Here is a 13,239-nt window from a genome sequence, read left to right as displayed (position 1 = left end):
TTGGGGTCCCATTCTACCCCTGGAGTGCCTCAAACCCTGCAGCCACGGCTGCATTCTCTTCTTGGGGACCCAAGAGCCTGCCTTGGTGGGGGGGCTCTGAGTGCAGCCCTGGGGTTCCCAAACCCGGCCTGGCCCCGAACTTTGCCATGGGTGTCTGATGCTGAACCCCCCACCTACCCTCGGAGGTCCCAGATGCCGCGTGGGCCTTCCCAATAGGGCCCCAGGGGTTCTGATGGATGCAGGGGATGGAGAAACGGATAAACTGCAGGCTGGGTGGGATGGACAGCTACATGGAGGCGTGGGCCACTGTACAAGTAAATGGACAGAAAGGTACACACAGGAATGGGTGCACAGGTGGGCAGACAGAAGAAAGGATGGATGGATGGACACAGGTAGAAGGGGAGGCATGGACGGGCGGATGGATAGATACGGATGGCTGACCGCACAGATGTACGGATGGACGCACGGACCAATGGGTGGCCGGTGGCGGCAGGCGTCTGGATGAGCAGACGGGAGGGTGGAAGGAGGGAAGGAGGGGAGAAGGAAGGCTGGATGTGCAGGTCGAAGGCGGGCGGGGGACTCTGCTGGTCACTGTCACCCGCCCCCCCCCCAGAAAAGGAAGAAGCCTGGTCAGGAGACCGCTACGCGCACCTCCTGACACGATGGAAACTCTGCTGTCCTTGGTCACAGGCGTTTTCCCCGATGGCCTTTTCAGTCTTACTTTTGCAATGGGTGGACGGGTTCTCATCTCTTCAATCTCTAACCCCCGGGGTCCACACGTTCTCACCAGGTTTTCTTTCTCCACGTTCTCTGAGCCTCCTCTCCTCTCCGCTGACCTCCCACGTCCGCCTCTCGGCGGGATGAGTCCGGAGACAAGTGGGTCCCTCTGGGGACTCGGCGGCCAAGGGGAACGCCCGGCCTGTCTGAGCTCTGAGGAGATGGTGGCCACGCCCGTCTCCCAGGGACGCCCAGAGCCTTTCCCAGGAAGACATGGCTGTGGAGTCCGCCCTCTGGACGGCGGGACGGCCAGGACGACAGGCCCGCGTGGCCCCGTGGGGTCCGGCGTGAGGGACCCCTGCTCCAGCTCTCACCGCCCCACCCACTCTTGGAGCGCCTGTGTCCGGCAGGGGGGCTCAGCTGCGGGAGGGAGGGACCCTCCGCGAGGTCTGCTCGGTGCCAGGACCTGAGACGACCTGCGCAAGGCCTAGTGGGGGGATGCTCCTCGGCCACCTCCACTGGACACATGGGAGCCCACCCTCCCCTGGAATCTCGGGCTGATGCCGAAGCACGGAGCGGTGCTGGACCCGGGGTGGGCGGAGTGGAGCCCGGGCGTCTGGTCTCACGGTGTGGTGTCTGCAGGGCAGGCTCGCACCCTGTCGTGCACAGAAGTGACCGCGGGAGAGGTGGCCGCCCGGGGCCGTGCAGGGACCGCCGTGGCCAGAGTGCAGGCTGCACGGGCCTGGGGCCCCAGCCTGCGACCCGCGCCCGGCGGCTCCGCGTCCAGGGGGCCTGCATGCCCTGCGGTCTCCCTGCGGGGACCCCCACGTCCGTGTGGAGTCCATCTGTGACCCACGTTCAGGATCCCCAGCTACTGTGCCTCGTTTTGTCTCAAGGTTAGCCTCGGGCTGAAAATCCTTAAATTCTTTATTTCAAAATACAAACGTGATCTCATAAAACTCTTTAAACCGCTCTGCACAGCAAATAGAAGGTAACTTTACACATTTTGTACACATACACAGAAACGCGGGGCCGCACTGACCTGGGTGCTCCTTGGCCATGGCCAGGGCGGCCTCCCCACAGGGGCCCCGCGGGACAGCGGGCGCTAGGGCTCCTGGAATGTTCCTGCCGACACAGCCGGCCCAGGGTCAGCGCAGGGACGGCCCAGGCAGACTCGCCACAGCGCCGCCGGGTTCCCACCGGGGTGAACCGTCCGCGGACGAGGGCCTCCACGCGCCTGGGACGGGCAGCAGGCCTAGGCCGCCTGCCCGCTGGGGAGGCACTGCGGGGCCGTCTGCAGCCGCTTCTGTGCTGAACAAAGACGCACGCACCACAGACAAACGCACTGCACTTGGTGAGGCCGAAGGCAGCTCGGCCGTGTTTCCCACCCACAGGCCGCGGGGACCCGAGGGGCCGCGGGTCACGAGGGCGGAAGGTCGTCGTCCCCACACTCGTACTCATACAGCTCGACAGCACCCAGGCTGCCCGGCGCCTCCAGGAAGGGCCTCTGGGCCAGCGGTGACCTCAGGGCGCTCAGCTTCTGCTCCATCGGGCTGAGCTCGGCCTCGTACCTGCGGGGAGGGGCCCATGAGGACAGCGCCCGCCCTCCGCGCCCACTGAACAGCTGTGTGCACCCCAACACCCTGACAAGTCAGGGCAGGACAGCGAGCCCACTGAGTAGCTTTCCCCCCAAACCCCCAATACCCCAACACGTGGGGGAGGACAGGCGGGCCCACTGAGCAGCTGTGCCCCCCGAGCAGCTGTGGCCCCCCCACCGACACCCCGACAGGTGGGGGGAGGACAGACAGGCCCACTGAGCAGCTGTGCACTCAGCAGCTTAGCTGCCCAGCTGGCTCCCCACCCCGTCCCCCTACGTGGGGTCTGCGCCCCTTGGTGGCCTGTGGGTGCCACCCCCGGAGGGTAGATGGAACCCTGGTAGGTGCCCCACAGGGGCCCTGGCAGGACCCTCCGCAGGCTGGGGGAGGGCCTGACTCAGCAGGAAGAGCTCCCAGAGTCAGAGCGCTGAGGCTGGGCACCTGGGGCAGGACCAGGAGCGGTTCAGAGTCAGAGCGTGCCTGCCCTCGGCGGTAGGGCCGCAGTCCCTTGGAAACCCTCCCCAAGAAGTGGCAGCCAGTGGTGGCGTCCTCACTGCTCCCGCTGGCAGCCTGTTTCCCTGCCCCCGTCCCTGGCCTTCCCTCGGCTGGGACCCGGTTCTCCCCCCTCCCATTCCTCCCGCACTCACCCGTCCTCCCAGGGGTCCCCTGCAGCCTCCTCAGCCACCAGGATGTCGTACTCCTCGGCAGCGAAGCGCTCCCAGTCGGACAGCTCGGGGCCCTCACTGTCACTCTCCTGTGGACGACAGGCGGAGCACGGTGCGGTGTCGCCCAGGAGCGGCTCGGTGCCCCCACCCCCGCACATCCTCCACCGGCCTCCCCCGTCACCTCCCCTCACCCTGAGCAGGGATGCCTGCTCTTTCTGCTCGTGGTCCAGGTACTTCTCGATGTTGAAGAAGGTGTCGAAAAACACGTTGGCCAGCTTGCAGCGCTTCAGGTCTTGCAGCGTGATCCTCCCTGCAGGAGGGGCACAGCCGTGAGCACACGGGTGGGGGTGCACGGAGGGGACTTCAGGGGACAGCTGGGAGCGCGGGTGGGCAGCGTGGGGCGTGAGCGCTCAGGACAGCTGCGGGGTAAGCGCGGAGGAGTCTCATGGGCCTGTGAGGTGGCTCATTGGCACGCGGTGGGGAGCTCCTGGGTGCAGGGCGGCTCACGGATGCACGGGCACGTCGTGAGCACACGCGGGTGGCTCTGAGCACACGCGGCTCCCAGGCACCCCGAGGAACCCAGGCCCCTCGCGTGTGCAAAGCCACACACCTTACAGCACAGCACCGTGCGCTCTGCCGCCAGCCCGGCCACGGGAGTGCTCCCGGTGTGGAGGAAGCCTGGCGGGTGGCTGGGGGACCAGAGCCCTGTGTGTCCCTAAGGGTTTGTCGGGGTATACAGGGGGTCCGCACCGGGGCTCCCTACCCCCTGGGGTGTCCCCCTCCCCAGGAGCACCCCAGTTCCCAAGGGCATCCCCCTGGGCTGTCCCCCTCCCCTGAGGTGTCTCCCACCGCCGGGTGCCCCACTTCCCTGGGGCACCACACCCCCCCAGGCTGAGCCCCTTCTCCCCCGAACTCCCCACCCCGGGGGCAACCCTATTCCCCAGGGCATCTCCACCCCCTGGGTGTCCCCCTACCCTCTGGGGCCCCACTTCCCTGGGCGCCCCCCCCCCCAGGCCATCCCCCTTCCAGGGCCCCGCCCCCACACAGCACCTTCAGTCTGGGGCTTCACCAGGTCCAGCATTTGGCACAGGCAGTCCTCGAAGGGCAAGGCCTCGATGGCCATGCTGTCCAGCCGCCGGCACTGCTCCTCGTAGAAGTACTCCAGCTCGAACATGGACAGCGCCCCGTCCCCGTCCAAGTCCATGCAGCGGAACCAGTACTCGATGCTGCAGCCGGGAGGGTTAGACGTATGCTGGGACAGCCGTCCACCCAGACCCGCTCTGACCAGGGTGACCCCACCCCCCAGGTCCAGTACTTGATGCTGCTGCCAGGAGGGTCACACGTCCGCCAGGACAGCCGTCCACCCAGACCCGCTCTGACCAGGGTGACCTGCACGTGGACAGACCCCACTCCCAGGACCACACCCTTGTGTGACCCCCTCCGAGACGACCTCACGGGGATGGGCCGCGGGGAGTGCCCTCACCGATGGGTGACCACTGGGCTCCTCTTGAGAGGGCCCTAACAGCCTGAACAGAGCGCGGGCCCCAACACCCACCTGGTGGGGGTCTTCTTGTCCTCCTCGGAGATCAGAAACCAGACAAAGTCCGCGTAGCTGATTTTTCCTTCCTTCTGGACCTTTTTCCCTCTGGATTCAAGAGATAAGGGCGGTGTCAGGGAGAAGCAGCCTGAGGCGGGGGTCCCTGCCCACGCCCAGGGATGACGGGAGCCCTGCAAGGACCCAGTCCCAGACTTGTTCCCACCCAGAGGTGCCTGACAGGCTGTGCGGCTGCAGGGGAGGGTCTCTCAGGGCTGGAGGGGGCAGGGGGACGAGGATTGGGGCAGAAGAACCTGCCCAGCTCAGAGCCCCCTCACAGCCTTGCATGCCCAGGGCCTGTGTCCCCCTCATGCATGGCATCATATGCCAAGAGCGTGCTTTGTGTGCCCGTAACTTATGATGTCACAAGTGTGATCATGCGTGTCCTTTATATATGCCTGCACATGGCAAAGGCGTGTGTGTCCTTTACATATGACCTTACGTGAATGGCACATGTGTCTCTCTTACTCATGACTTCCTGTGACAATGGCGTGTATCCCCGTTGCCTGTGGCCTCATATGCCAAAACCCTATACACACGCTCCCACGGCACGACTTCAGGTGCCTCAGAATATGCCCCCACCCCGGTCAGGAGTGACAGGCAGGGCCGGATGCTTCCGGGAAAGCCAGCCCAGCCCTGCTGGGAGCCTGCTGGCACGCACCGCGTCACAGCTCCGGAGAAGATCCGGTCAATCATCTTGGTGGAAATAGCTGCAAAAGAGGAGTCAGGCTGTGAGTCCCGCTCGGGGGTCCTGGTGCCCTACGCGGCGGCTGTGGACGTGGCCAGGCGGGCTCCAGGCCGAACCTGGAGACCCAGGTCTGGCTGGGCGGGACCCTGGGGGCCTGAATTTCCTGCACACGCCTCCTCGGACACTGCCCACCGCTTCCCAGTCCTGGGTGTGTGTGTGTCAGTGTGTGTGTATATGTGTGCTGTAAGGGCTGCAAGGAGATCCAACCAGCCCATCCTCAAGGAAATCAACCCAGAATATTCACTGGAGGGACTGATGCTGAAGCTGAAACTCCAATACTTTGGCCACCTGAGGCGAAGAGCTGACTCACTTTCCCTGATGCTGGGAAAGATTGAAGGCAGGAGGAGAAGGGGGCGACAGAGGATGAGATGGCTGGAGCCATCACCGAGTCAATGGACATGAGTTTGGATAAACTCCAGGAAATGGTGATGGACAGGAAGGCCTGGCGTGCTGCAGTCCATGGGGTCGCAAAGAGTCAGACACGACCGAGCAGCTGAACAAAGGTGTGTCCCAAGTTGTGTCAGTCGTGTCCGACTCTCTGCGACCCCGTGGACTGTAGCCCACCAGGCTCCTCTGTCCATGAGATTCTCCAGGCAAGAATACTGCAGTGAGTCGCCATTCCCTTCTCCAGGGGATGTTCCTAACCCAGGAATTGAAACTGAGTCTCTTGCATCTCCTGCATTGGCAGACAGGTTCTTAAATCAGCTGAGCCTCTGGGGAAACCCTCCCAGTCCAGGGACCTGAGCCAGAGTCCAAGTTTCAGAGAGAGGCACTGGCCCCAGAGCTCCAAGAACGAGTGGAATGTGGACGGCAGGACGCACGTTCACTCCTGCACAGGCTCTGCCTCCAAACACACAACGCGCTTGTGGTCAGAACCCAGATGCATGTCAACCACGTTCACGGAAGAAAGAGTGGAAGGCCGGGGCTGTCAGATGGATCACCACACCGGGGTGGCTTAAACAGCACATGGTGACCCTCCCCTCGTCCTGGAGGCTGGAGTCGGAGCCCCAGGTGTGGGCAGGGTTGGTCCCTCCTGTGTGTGTGGACGGCGTCTCCTCCCCAAGTCCTCACATGCTCGCCCCTGTGTGCGTCTGTGTCCCAACCTCCCCTTCTCATCACGACCCCAGTCCTGTGGGATCAGAACCAGCCTAGTGACCTCATTTCACCTTCAGCCCCTGTTTAAAGACCATGTCCAAACACAGCACCTCCTGAAATCTCAGGGATCACAACTCAAGTATATTAATCTTGGGGACACTTTTCAGCCCCTACTTAGGCAAGTAACCACAAAAAAATGGGGAAATACAGACAAAACGTCCTTTCCTCCCCATTCATCCTGGCTCAATAAAAGTCTCCTCTGAGAGGAACGACTGGATGGTGTCAGCTGCTGAACGGGGTTTTCCAAAGAGATACATCCACATCCTGCCTCCTGGCGTGGGAACTGGATCTTATGTGAAAACAGGGTCTCTGCAGAGGTGATAGTGAAGGTCTGAGATGAGGCCCTCCTGGATGGGGATGGCCCTAAACCCAGGGACAGGGTCCTTATAAGACACAGAAGGGAGACACGGACACAGGAGAAGGCACGTGGAGACGGAGGCAGAGACGGGAGGGAGGCGGCCACCAGCCCAGGGACGGACGCCTGGAGCCCCCAGAAGCCGGAAGAGACGGGAAGGACCCTCCTCTGGAGCCTCTGCAGGGAGCCCAGCCCTGGGAACCCCTGACCTCAGATGTGTGGTCCCCAGGGCTGGGGGAGGACGGGTGTTGAGCCCCCATCTGTGGTCATCTGTTACAGTTGCCTCAGGTAACCCTCAAGGCCCTCGTGGGTCTCGGGCCTTCATAAACAAGTTCATTTAGAATCTCCGGTGTCACAACTGGGAGGATAACTTCCTGTTTGAGGGCCCCCCCACCGCACATGAGAACAGCCCCAGGGAACCAGGACAGCTGACTCAGATGCACTCCCACACCTGGCAAGATGACGGCAGAAAAACCACTTGGGACGGTCAGCTCCACCCCGGCCCGCTCCTCTCCACACAGGAGGGCGAGCCCATGCAAAACCCGCGCTGATACAGCCTATGGGCACGCCGGGGACTGTACTTGAAACCACCCCGTGTCCTGTCCCAGCCAGCAAGACCCCCGTGTCCCAGGGTCACTAGTGTCCCCAGGACAAACGAGGCCACGAAGACCCCAGCAAGCGGCCCTGTTTGGTGACAGACCCCCAAAAGCGGCTGACGAGAGCCGCCGGACGTGAGAACCACACAGGTGGACAGAAGGCCTTGGGGACGTGGCAACCAGCCCTGGACCACAAGGTGGGTGCCTCAGGGCCTGATGAGTGCATCCTGGCCACCAAGGCCTGTGCTGATCTCACAGCGGGGGTCAGAGTCGAGACCAAGAGTGGAACTGAGAGGAACCCACGCACACTCAGGCGTCCATGCACCAGGATCGCGGGGCCCTTGGGGGACCAGCCTGAGGGATTCAGGGAGCAGACGGCTGGCCTGGGGAACTGACCTCGGAGGCCACACTGACCACAAACAAATGAATGCCCAGAGAATTCAGAAACACGCTCACGGCTGCAATTACCTGACAACCCATCACATCAAAACCTACAGTTTTAAAGAAATAGTTGACAAAACTAAAAATCCACCACACAGGTAAATTTTAGCCCATTTTGCGTACCCTGAAGATTTGGTTTCTTGTAAAGGGAGGTGCAGGGAACTCAAACCAGGGTTCTGTGAGAACCTAGAGGGGTGGGAGGGGACATGTGTGTACCTATGGCTGACTCACCTTGAGGTTTGGGAGAAACCAACACAATTTTGTAAAGCAATTATCCTTCAATTAAAAAAGTAATAAATTTTTAAAAAGCATTTATACAGGCTTCCTCACTGCTGCTCCTAAAACTCAGGGAGACTGGGTTTTAGCTTTTCCAGCCTCTATGTCATGAGGACAGACAAAGGCTCTGGGGTCAAACCCAGAGGCTGGAGTCGAAACCTCCCCAGGAAACGTGTCTCTGCTGTTCTCAACAGGCCGAATCCAGGCCTGACGCCGCCAGCCCACCCGTCGCGGCCACAGGGCCCTGGGCTGGGACTTGGTGTCCAGATGGCACCGTGCCCCCACAGGCAGGCTCTAGAGGGCCCGGCAGCAGGCAGCACCAGCAACACGGCAGGAAGGGCGACACAGAGCCCTGTGGGAACAGGCGTCTGCCCCTGCGGGGACAGGTGCTGTGAGCCCAGTGCTGACCCGTGGACTGGCCCCCACCGAGCCCATCAGGGGACCCAGCCTGAGATGGTGGCAGGCGTGACCCCCCCTTCTAAGGGACACAGAGGAGACCGGGGGTGGGAAGAGTTGGGGAATGAAAAGGGCTCCGAGGGGGAGCCACCAAGTGCTGGACATCTCCCCGTCCACGCCAGCCTGAGGGCGCCCCCAACGCCATGCCGTGAGTGTATACCTGTCTCCTGTGTCCCGCAGCAGGTCTGGCGGGAGTCCAGGTCAGGCCCCGAGGGTGAGGGGTCGGGTGGCATGGGGGCAGCCGCGGCCTCTCTCCGGAGACCAGGAGCCCCCACATAGCGCCCGCTCCGGCGGAGTCCCGGCCCTGCCCCACCCCCGGCGGGGGGAGCGCTCACCATGATCGTTGTGTCGGGCCAGGTCCTGCGCATCAATGAGCAGGTCGTGGTCCGTGTCCAGCTCCCAGAACTTGCAGTAGATGACGTAGAAGTGCTCGTAGGAGAAGAACTCCGTCAGCTGGTTGATGTCTGCCTCCTCCTCCAGGAGAGCCACGTTCTGCAGGACACAACACAGAACTGCCAGTGGGGACTCCAGGGCGCGGAGTGCAAACAGGCCGTCCAGTGAGGATGGGCCCAGATCCCGTGTCGGGGAGGCAGGGTCAGAGCAGGGCAAGGCCGTGTGAGGGCCGGGAGGGGCAACCGGGTCAGGGGTGCACCGGGGTCAGGCCAGGGTCACAGACACGGAGGGGAGAAGGTGGGGGATGGGGGAGGAGAGGAGGATGGAGGGTCGGTTCCGTGCGGATAGACTACAGGGTGGGAGGTAACTGATGAACAGAGGGATGGACGGGTGGGCGGGTGGGGGGACGGGTGGGAGGGGGGACAGATGGACGGGGAGGGGCGGGGGCATGCCTGGGCGGGGGGGACGACGGGCGGGTGGAGGAGGGGTCACTGTCCCCATCCTGAGACCATAGTGCGCACCTGCAGGAACGTGCTCCTCCGCAGCTCGGCGCACGTGATCCTGCCCGACCAGGACCGGTTGACGGTGTAGAAGATCCTCTGGATAACCTGCAGGGCACGGACGGGGCACGTCAGCCCTGCACAGTGATGTGGGCGCTGCAGGGCTCCACGGGAGGCCCACGTGTGAGCGCGCCAGGCTGCCTGGTGACCCCCTGGGTGGCCTCCCCAGGGACTTGGGACGGTGTGCTGCAGGACCACGAGCCGCCAGCAGAGGGCGGCCGCCCCGCACACGGCGGAGGGTCGGGAAGGAGGCCCGCTGGATCCCAGGGGGACCCAGTACAGCGGGAGCTGCCCTCGGCCGCCCTCGAGCTGGATGGGGCGGGGACAGCAGCACAGGGGCCGGCAGCCCACACAGCGCGGCCTAAAGCTCGGCTCCGGCCCTTCCGCGAGCACCTGACCAACCGCCGGGAAAAGAGCATGAGCTCGAAGCCAAGAGAGCGCCCCCCGCCCCTGCAAAAGGAGGCCCGGCAGGGCACAGGGCCCCCTGGTCCGGACGGCAGTGCCTTGGGACAGGACGCCCCCTCCCCTGTCCCCCTCCCCCTCCCGTCCCCACCCAGGGCGCCCTCTCTCTGTCCCCATCCACGATGTCCCCTCCCCTGCTCCTGTGAGACGGCCCCTACCCACCCCGCTGTAGGCTGTCCCGTCCCCTAGGACAGCCGCCACCCCGTCCTGTGTGTTTAGGAGCCCTCGGCATGCAGCAGTGTCTCCGGCCCGCGGTCAGTGTGGCTGGAAGCAGCCTCAGCTTAGACGGTCACTGCTAGTCAGGGAGCAGAGTGGCACGGTGTATGCGTGAGGCGGGCCTGGGAACCACGGGCACAGGAGCTGCGCAGGTGCCCACACCCCCACCCCGCCCCGCCCGCGTCCCCTCCCCCTGCGTGTCCGCCCCACCCACACGTGTGCACTCTGTGCTGCAGGACAAGAGTGCTCCCAGCCCATGTTTCCAGGGGCTGCCCACCACACACCTGCACCCAGAGCCAGGCCATGTGTGTGGGCAAGAGCCCCTCCCCCCAGGTGACCCCGGCCCAGGGCAGGGGCGGGGCCTGGGCTGCAGGTCCGTGTCCCCAGGCAGGGCCCACGCCCCACGCAGAGCACCCGCGCCTGATGCTCAGAACCTGAAACCCTGCTGCCCGGGAGGCAGAGGGTAGGGTCTCTGGACATGCCCTCACCTGCCGGGACCTGCGCCCCGTCCGACCCTGGGGCTCGGCGACATGCCCTGCGTGGGGCCCGTGTGGGCCACACCGCTCACCTCTCCCGAGCCCCAGAGAAAAGGACCACAGACACCTGAGCCTGGTGACAGAGTGGGGAGTGAGGGCCACGGACACTGCACTCACCGTGGTGATGTAGCGGGAATGGAACTCGGCCGCCTCCTTCAGGAACGCCAGGCCGGGATGCGTGTTCACCACGTCCTGCAGGGGGACAGCACCCAGCCCTGGGACACGCCACGGGACCGCCCACAGTCCCCAGGGCTGAGAACCCATGTGTCCACCAGAACCCCAGGGTCGCACAGGCAGGCCCGGAGCCGCCCCCGTGGAGTCCCCTCGAACACACAGGTATATGAAATCACGTCAGAGCAAGACTGTACTGTCGGGCCGTGTCTGAGGAAGGACGGAGCTCTGAGCGGAGGTGGCTGTCACGGCCTCTCACGACCAAGGGTGACCTGACACATATGAACACGCACACACCAGCGTGTAAGGGCACCCCACGCTCTGAGAAGGAGCATGTGACACATCCTCGTGTGATGAAGGACTAGAGTCCCGGGAGCCCTTTAAACGGCTCTCACTCACGCCCTCTGCCTAACTTTGCCTGTTCCATGTTTTAAGTGGAACGTACAGGTAGCCAACCATCACTTTAAATTCTCCTCCAGAAAATGGAGCATGAAGTCCTGAACAAACTGTGCTAAAGGAAGCAGAAAGGCATTTGGAATGAGCATCCTGCAAACCCAGACCCGGTCTGTGACAGCCTGGCACTGAACGGCCGGGTGCCCGTCTGAGTCCAGGCGCCCAGGCTCAGGGGTGGAGCTGTCCACTCCGTCCCACTGCTCATACGGCCCCTGAGGGGCTACACGGGGCCAGCCCGTGGAGGCGGCCCCCCGAGGGCACAGAGCCAGGCTCCCACACAGCAGAGGCGGCCCCCAGGGGCAGAGAGCCAGGCTCCCACACGCAGGTGTAGAATAGGGATGCGCCTGTGAAGAGGCGGGGGGGGGTGTGTGCAGCAGAGACAGGACATGCGTGTGGTGGGCAGGTGCAGATGGGGGTGTGCACTGCGCAAGGCAGTGACACATGGACGGCGGCATGTGCAGTGCACAGCAGGACACACGGGAGAGGGGCACGGAGTGGGCGGAGGGCACGCACCTGCAGGAAGGGCACGAAGTCCTCCTGCACCAGGTAGCTGCAGCCAGGGCTCATGAGCAGGTGCACGAATTTGGCGGCGTCATCATGACAGTTCTGCAGGACCCTGGGCGACAGAGCACACCCCCACTGACCCCCTGCGCGTCCACAGGCCCCCGCCCAGACTCAGGCCCCAGGAGGTACATGGCAGCTGTGCCGGGAGCCCCAGGCACGGTCTCCCCTAGACGTGACCGTCCCGGCCGCCGGGAACCCCCAGATGTGACTGTCCTAGCTGCCGGGACCCGCAGGCAGGTCTCCCCCAGAGTGACGGTCCCGGCCACAGGAGTACCAGCCAGGGTGGGGGACAGCTGGGGACACCCCCCTCTCGGGACTCACTTTCTCCACATGGCGACAAACTTGTGGACAGACACGGAGCCGGTGCGCTCACCGCCAGCGCTGCAGAAGAGCGGTCCTTTCCAGTAGAGCGGGCAGCCACAGGCCTGTGGGAGGAGCGGGGACATGGGTGAGCTCGTCCTGGCCCCCACGGCGGCCCGACCCCAACGAGGCAGGGAGAGCCGCTGTGTGCAGACGGCGCGCCCCACACAGCCCAGCGTGTCTCTAAGGACACGACAGCCCCTCGCCCTCAGTCACACGGGTGATGGGGACACAGACACTGCTCCTGAGGATGCGCTGTGCACCTCGTCCCCCGACCAGAGCCTGACAGTCAGCAACCGGGACAGGGGAGGTGAACACACCCCTAACGCCAGAGTCTCAGCATCTCATGACCCATGAGGAGAGCATAAATGACAGAGGAGACCGTGAAATACTCGGGACACAAGGACGCTCCTGCAACACCGCACATCTCAGGGGTCACAGTGACCACATCACTCACAGTCACAGCTTTCAAGACCCTGATGCTGGCAAAGACTGAAGGCGGGAGGAGAAGGGGACGACAGAGGATGAGATGGTTGGATGGCATCACCGACTCGATGGACGTGGGTTTGAGCAAACTCTGGGGTTGGGGATGGACAGGGAAGACATACTGCAGTCCATGGGGTCACAAACAGTCGGACGTGACTGAGCGACTGAACAACAACAGACGGCATTGAAGAGGAATGGAAACAACGGAGACGCTCTGACTGCTTTATTTCCTGGTGGCAAGACTGCAGATGGGCTTAAGTTCCTCAACACTTTGGTCAAATCCTGGGACAGACACCAGCAGACGTGAACACCTTTACCAACAGTTCTGCAGACACCCAACTCATGCGGGCAAAACCAGCAGAGTCCAAAATAGATGGGAACACTCCCCCCAGACCCGGGTTCGACTCCTGGAGTAAGATCCCGTGGAGAGAGAAACGGGA

General features: G+C 63.5%; 1 protein-coding gene across 2 annotated transcripts in view; it reads right to left on the bottom strand.

The window, feature by feature from the left end:
• Window positions 1-1,626: 1,626 nt before the first annotated feature.
• Window positions 1,627-13,239, bottom strand: part of PPP2R3B (protein phosphatase 2 regulatory subunit B''beta) — a 40,995-nt gene continuing 29,382 nt past the window's right edge. For both annotated transcript variants that reach the window (XM_070366040.1, XM_070366041.1), the window contains exons 3-13: window positions 12,275-12,378; window positions 11,903-12,005; window positions 10,883-10,957; window positions 9,513-9,599; window positions 8,934-9,090; window positions 5,233-5,281; window positions 4,533-4,622; window positions 4,028-4,203; window positions 3,169-3,287; window positions 2,960-3,066; window positions 1,627-2,288 (exon numbers count right to left, since the gene is read on the bottom strand). In XM_070366040.1, coding sequence (XP_070222141.1) covers window positions 2,138-2,288; window positions 2,960-3,066; window positions 3,169-3,287; window positions 4,028-4,203; window positions 4,533-4,622; window positions 5,233-5,281; window positions 8,934-9,090; window positions 9,513-9,599; window positions 10,883-10,957; window positions 11,903-12,005; window positions 12,275-12,378 — 1,218 coding nt within the window. In that variant the 3' untranslated portion in view covers window positions 1,627-2,137. The remainder of the gene's footprint in view (window positions 2,289-2,959; window positions 3,067-3,168; window positions 3,288-4,027; window positions 4,204-4,532; window positions 4,623-5,232; window positions 5,282-8,933; window positions 9,091-9,512; window positions 9,600-10,882; window positions 10,958-11,902; window positions 12,006-12,274; window positions 12,379-13,239) is intronic.

This window comes from Bos mutus, chromosome X (assembly GCF_027580195.1).
Source record: "Bos mutus isolate GX-2022 chromosome X, NWIPB_WYAK_1.1, whole genome shotgun sequence".
Classification (NCBI taxonomy): domain Eukaryota; kingdom Metazoa; phylum Chordata; class Mammalia; order Artiodactyla; family Bovidae; genus Bos; species Bos mutus.
The sequence above is the reverse complement of the archived record's forward strand: the minus strand, read 5'-3'. Positions and strand labels throughout refer to the sequence as shown.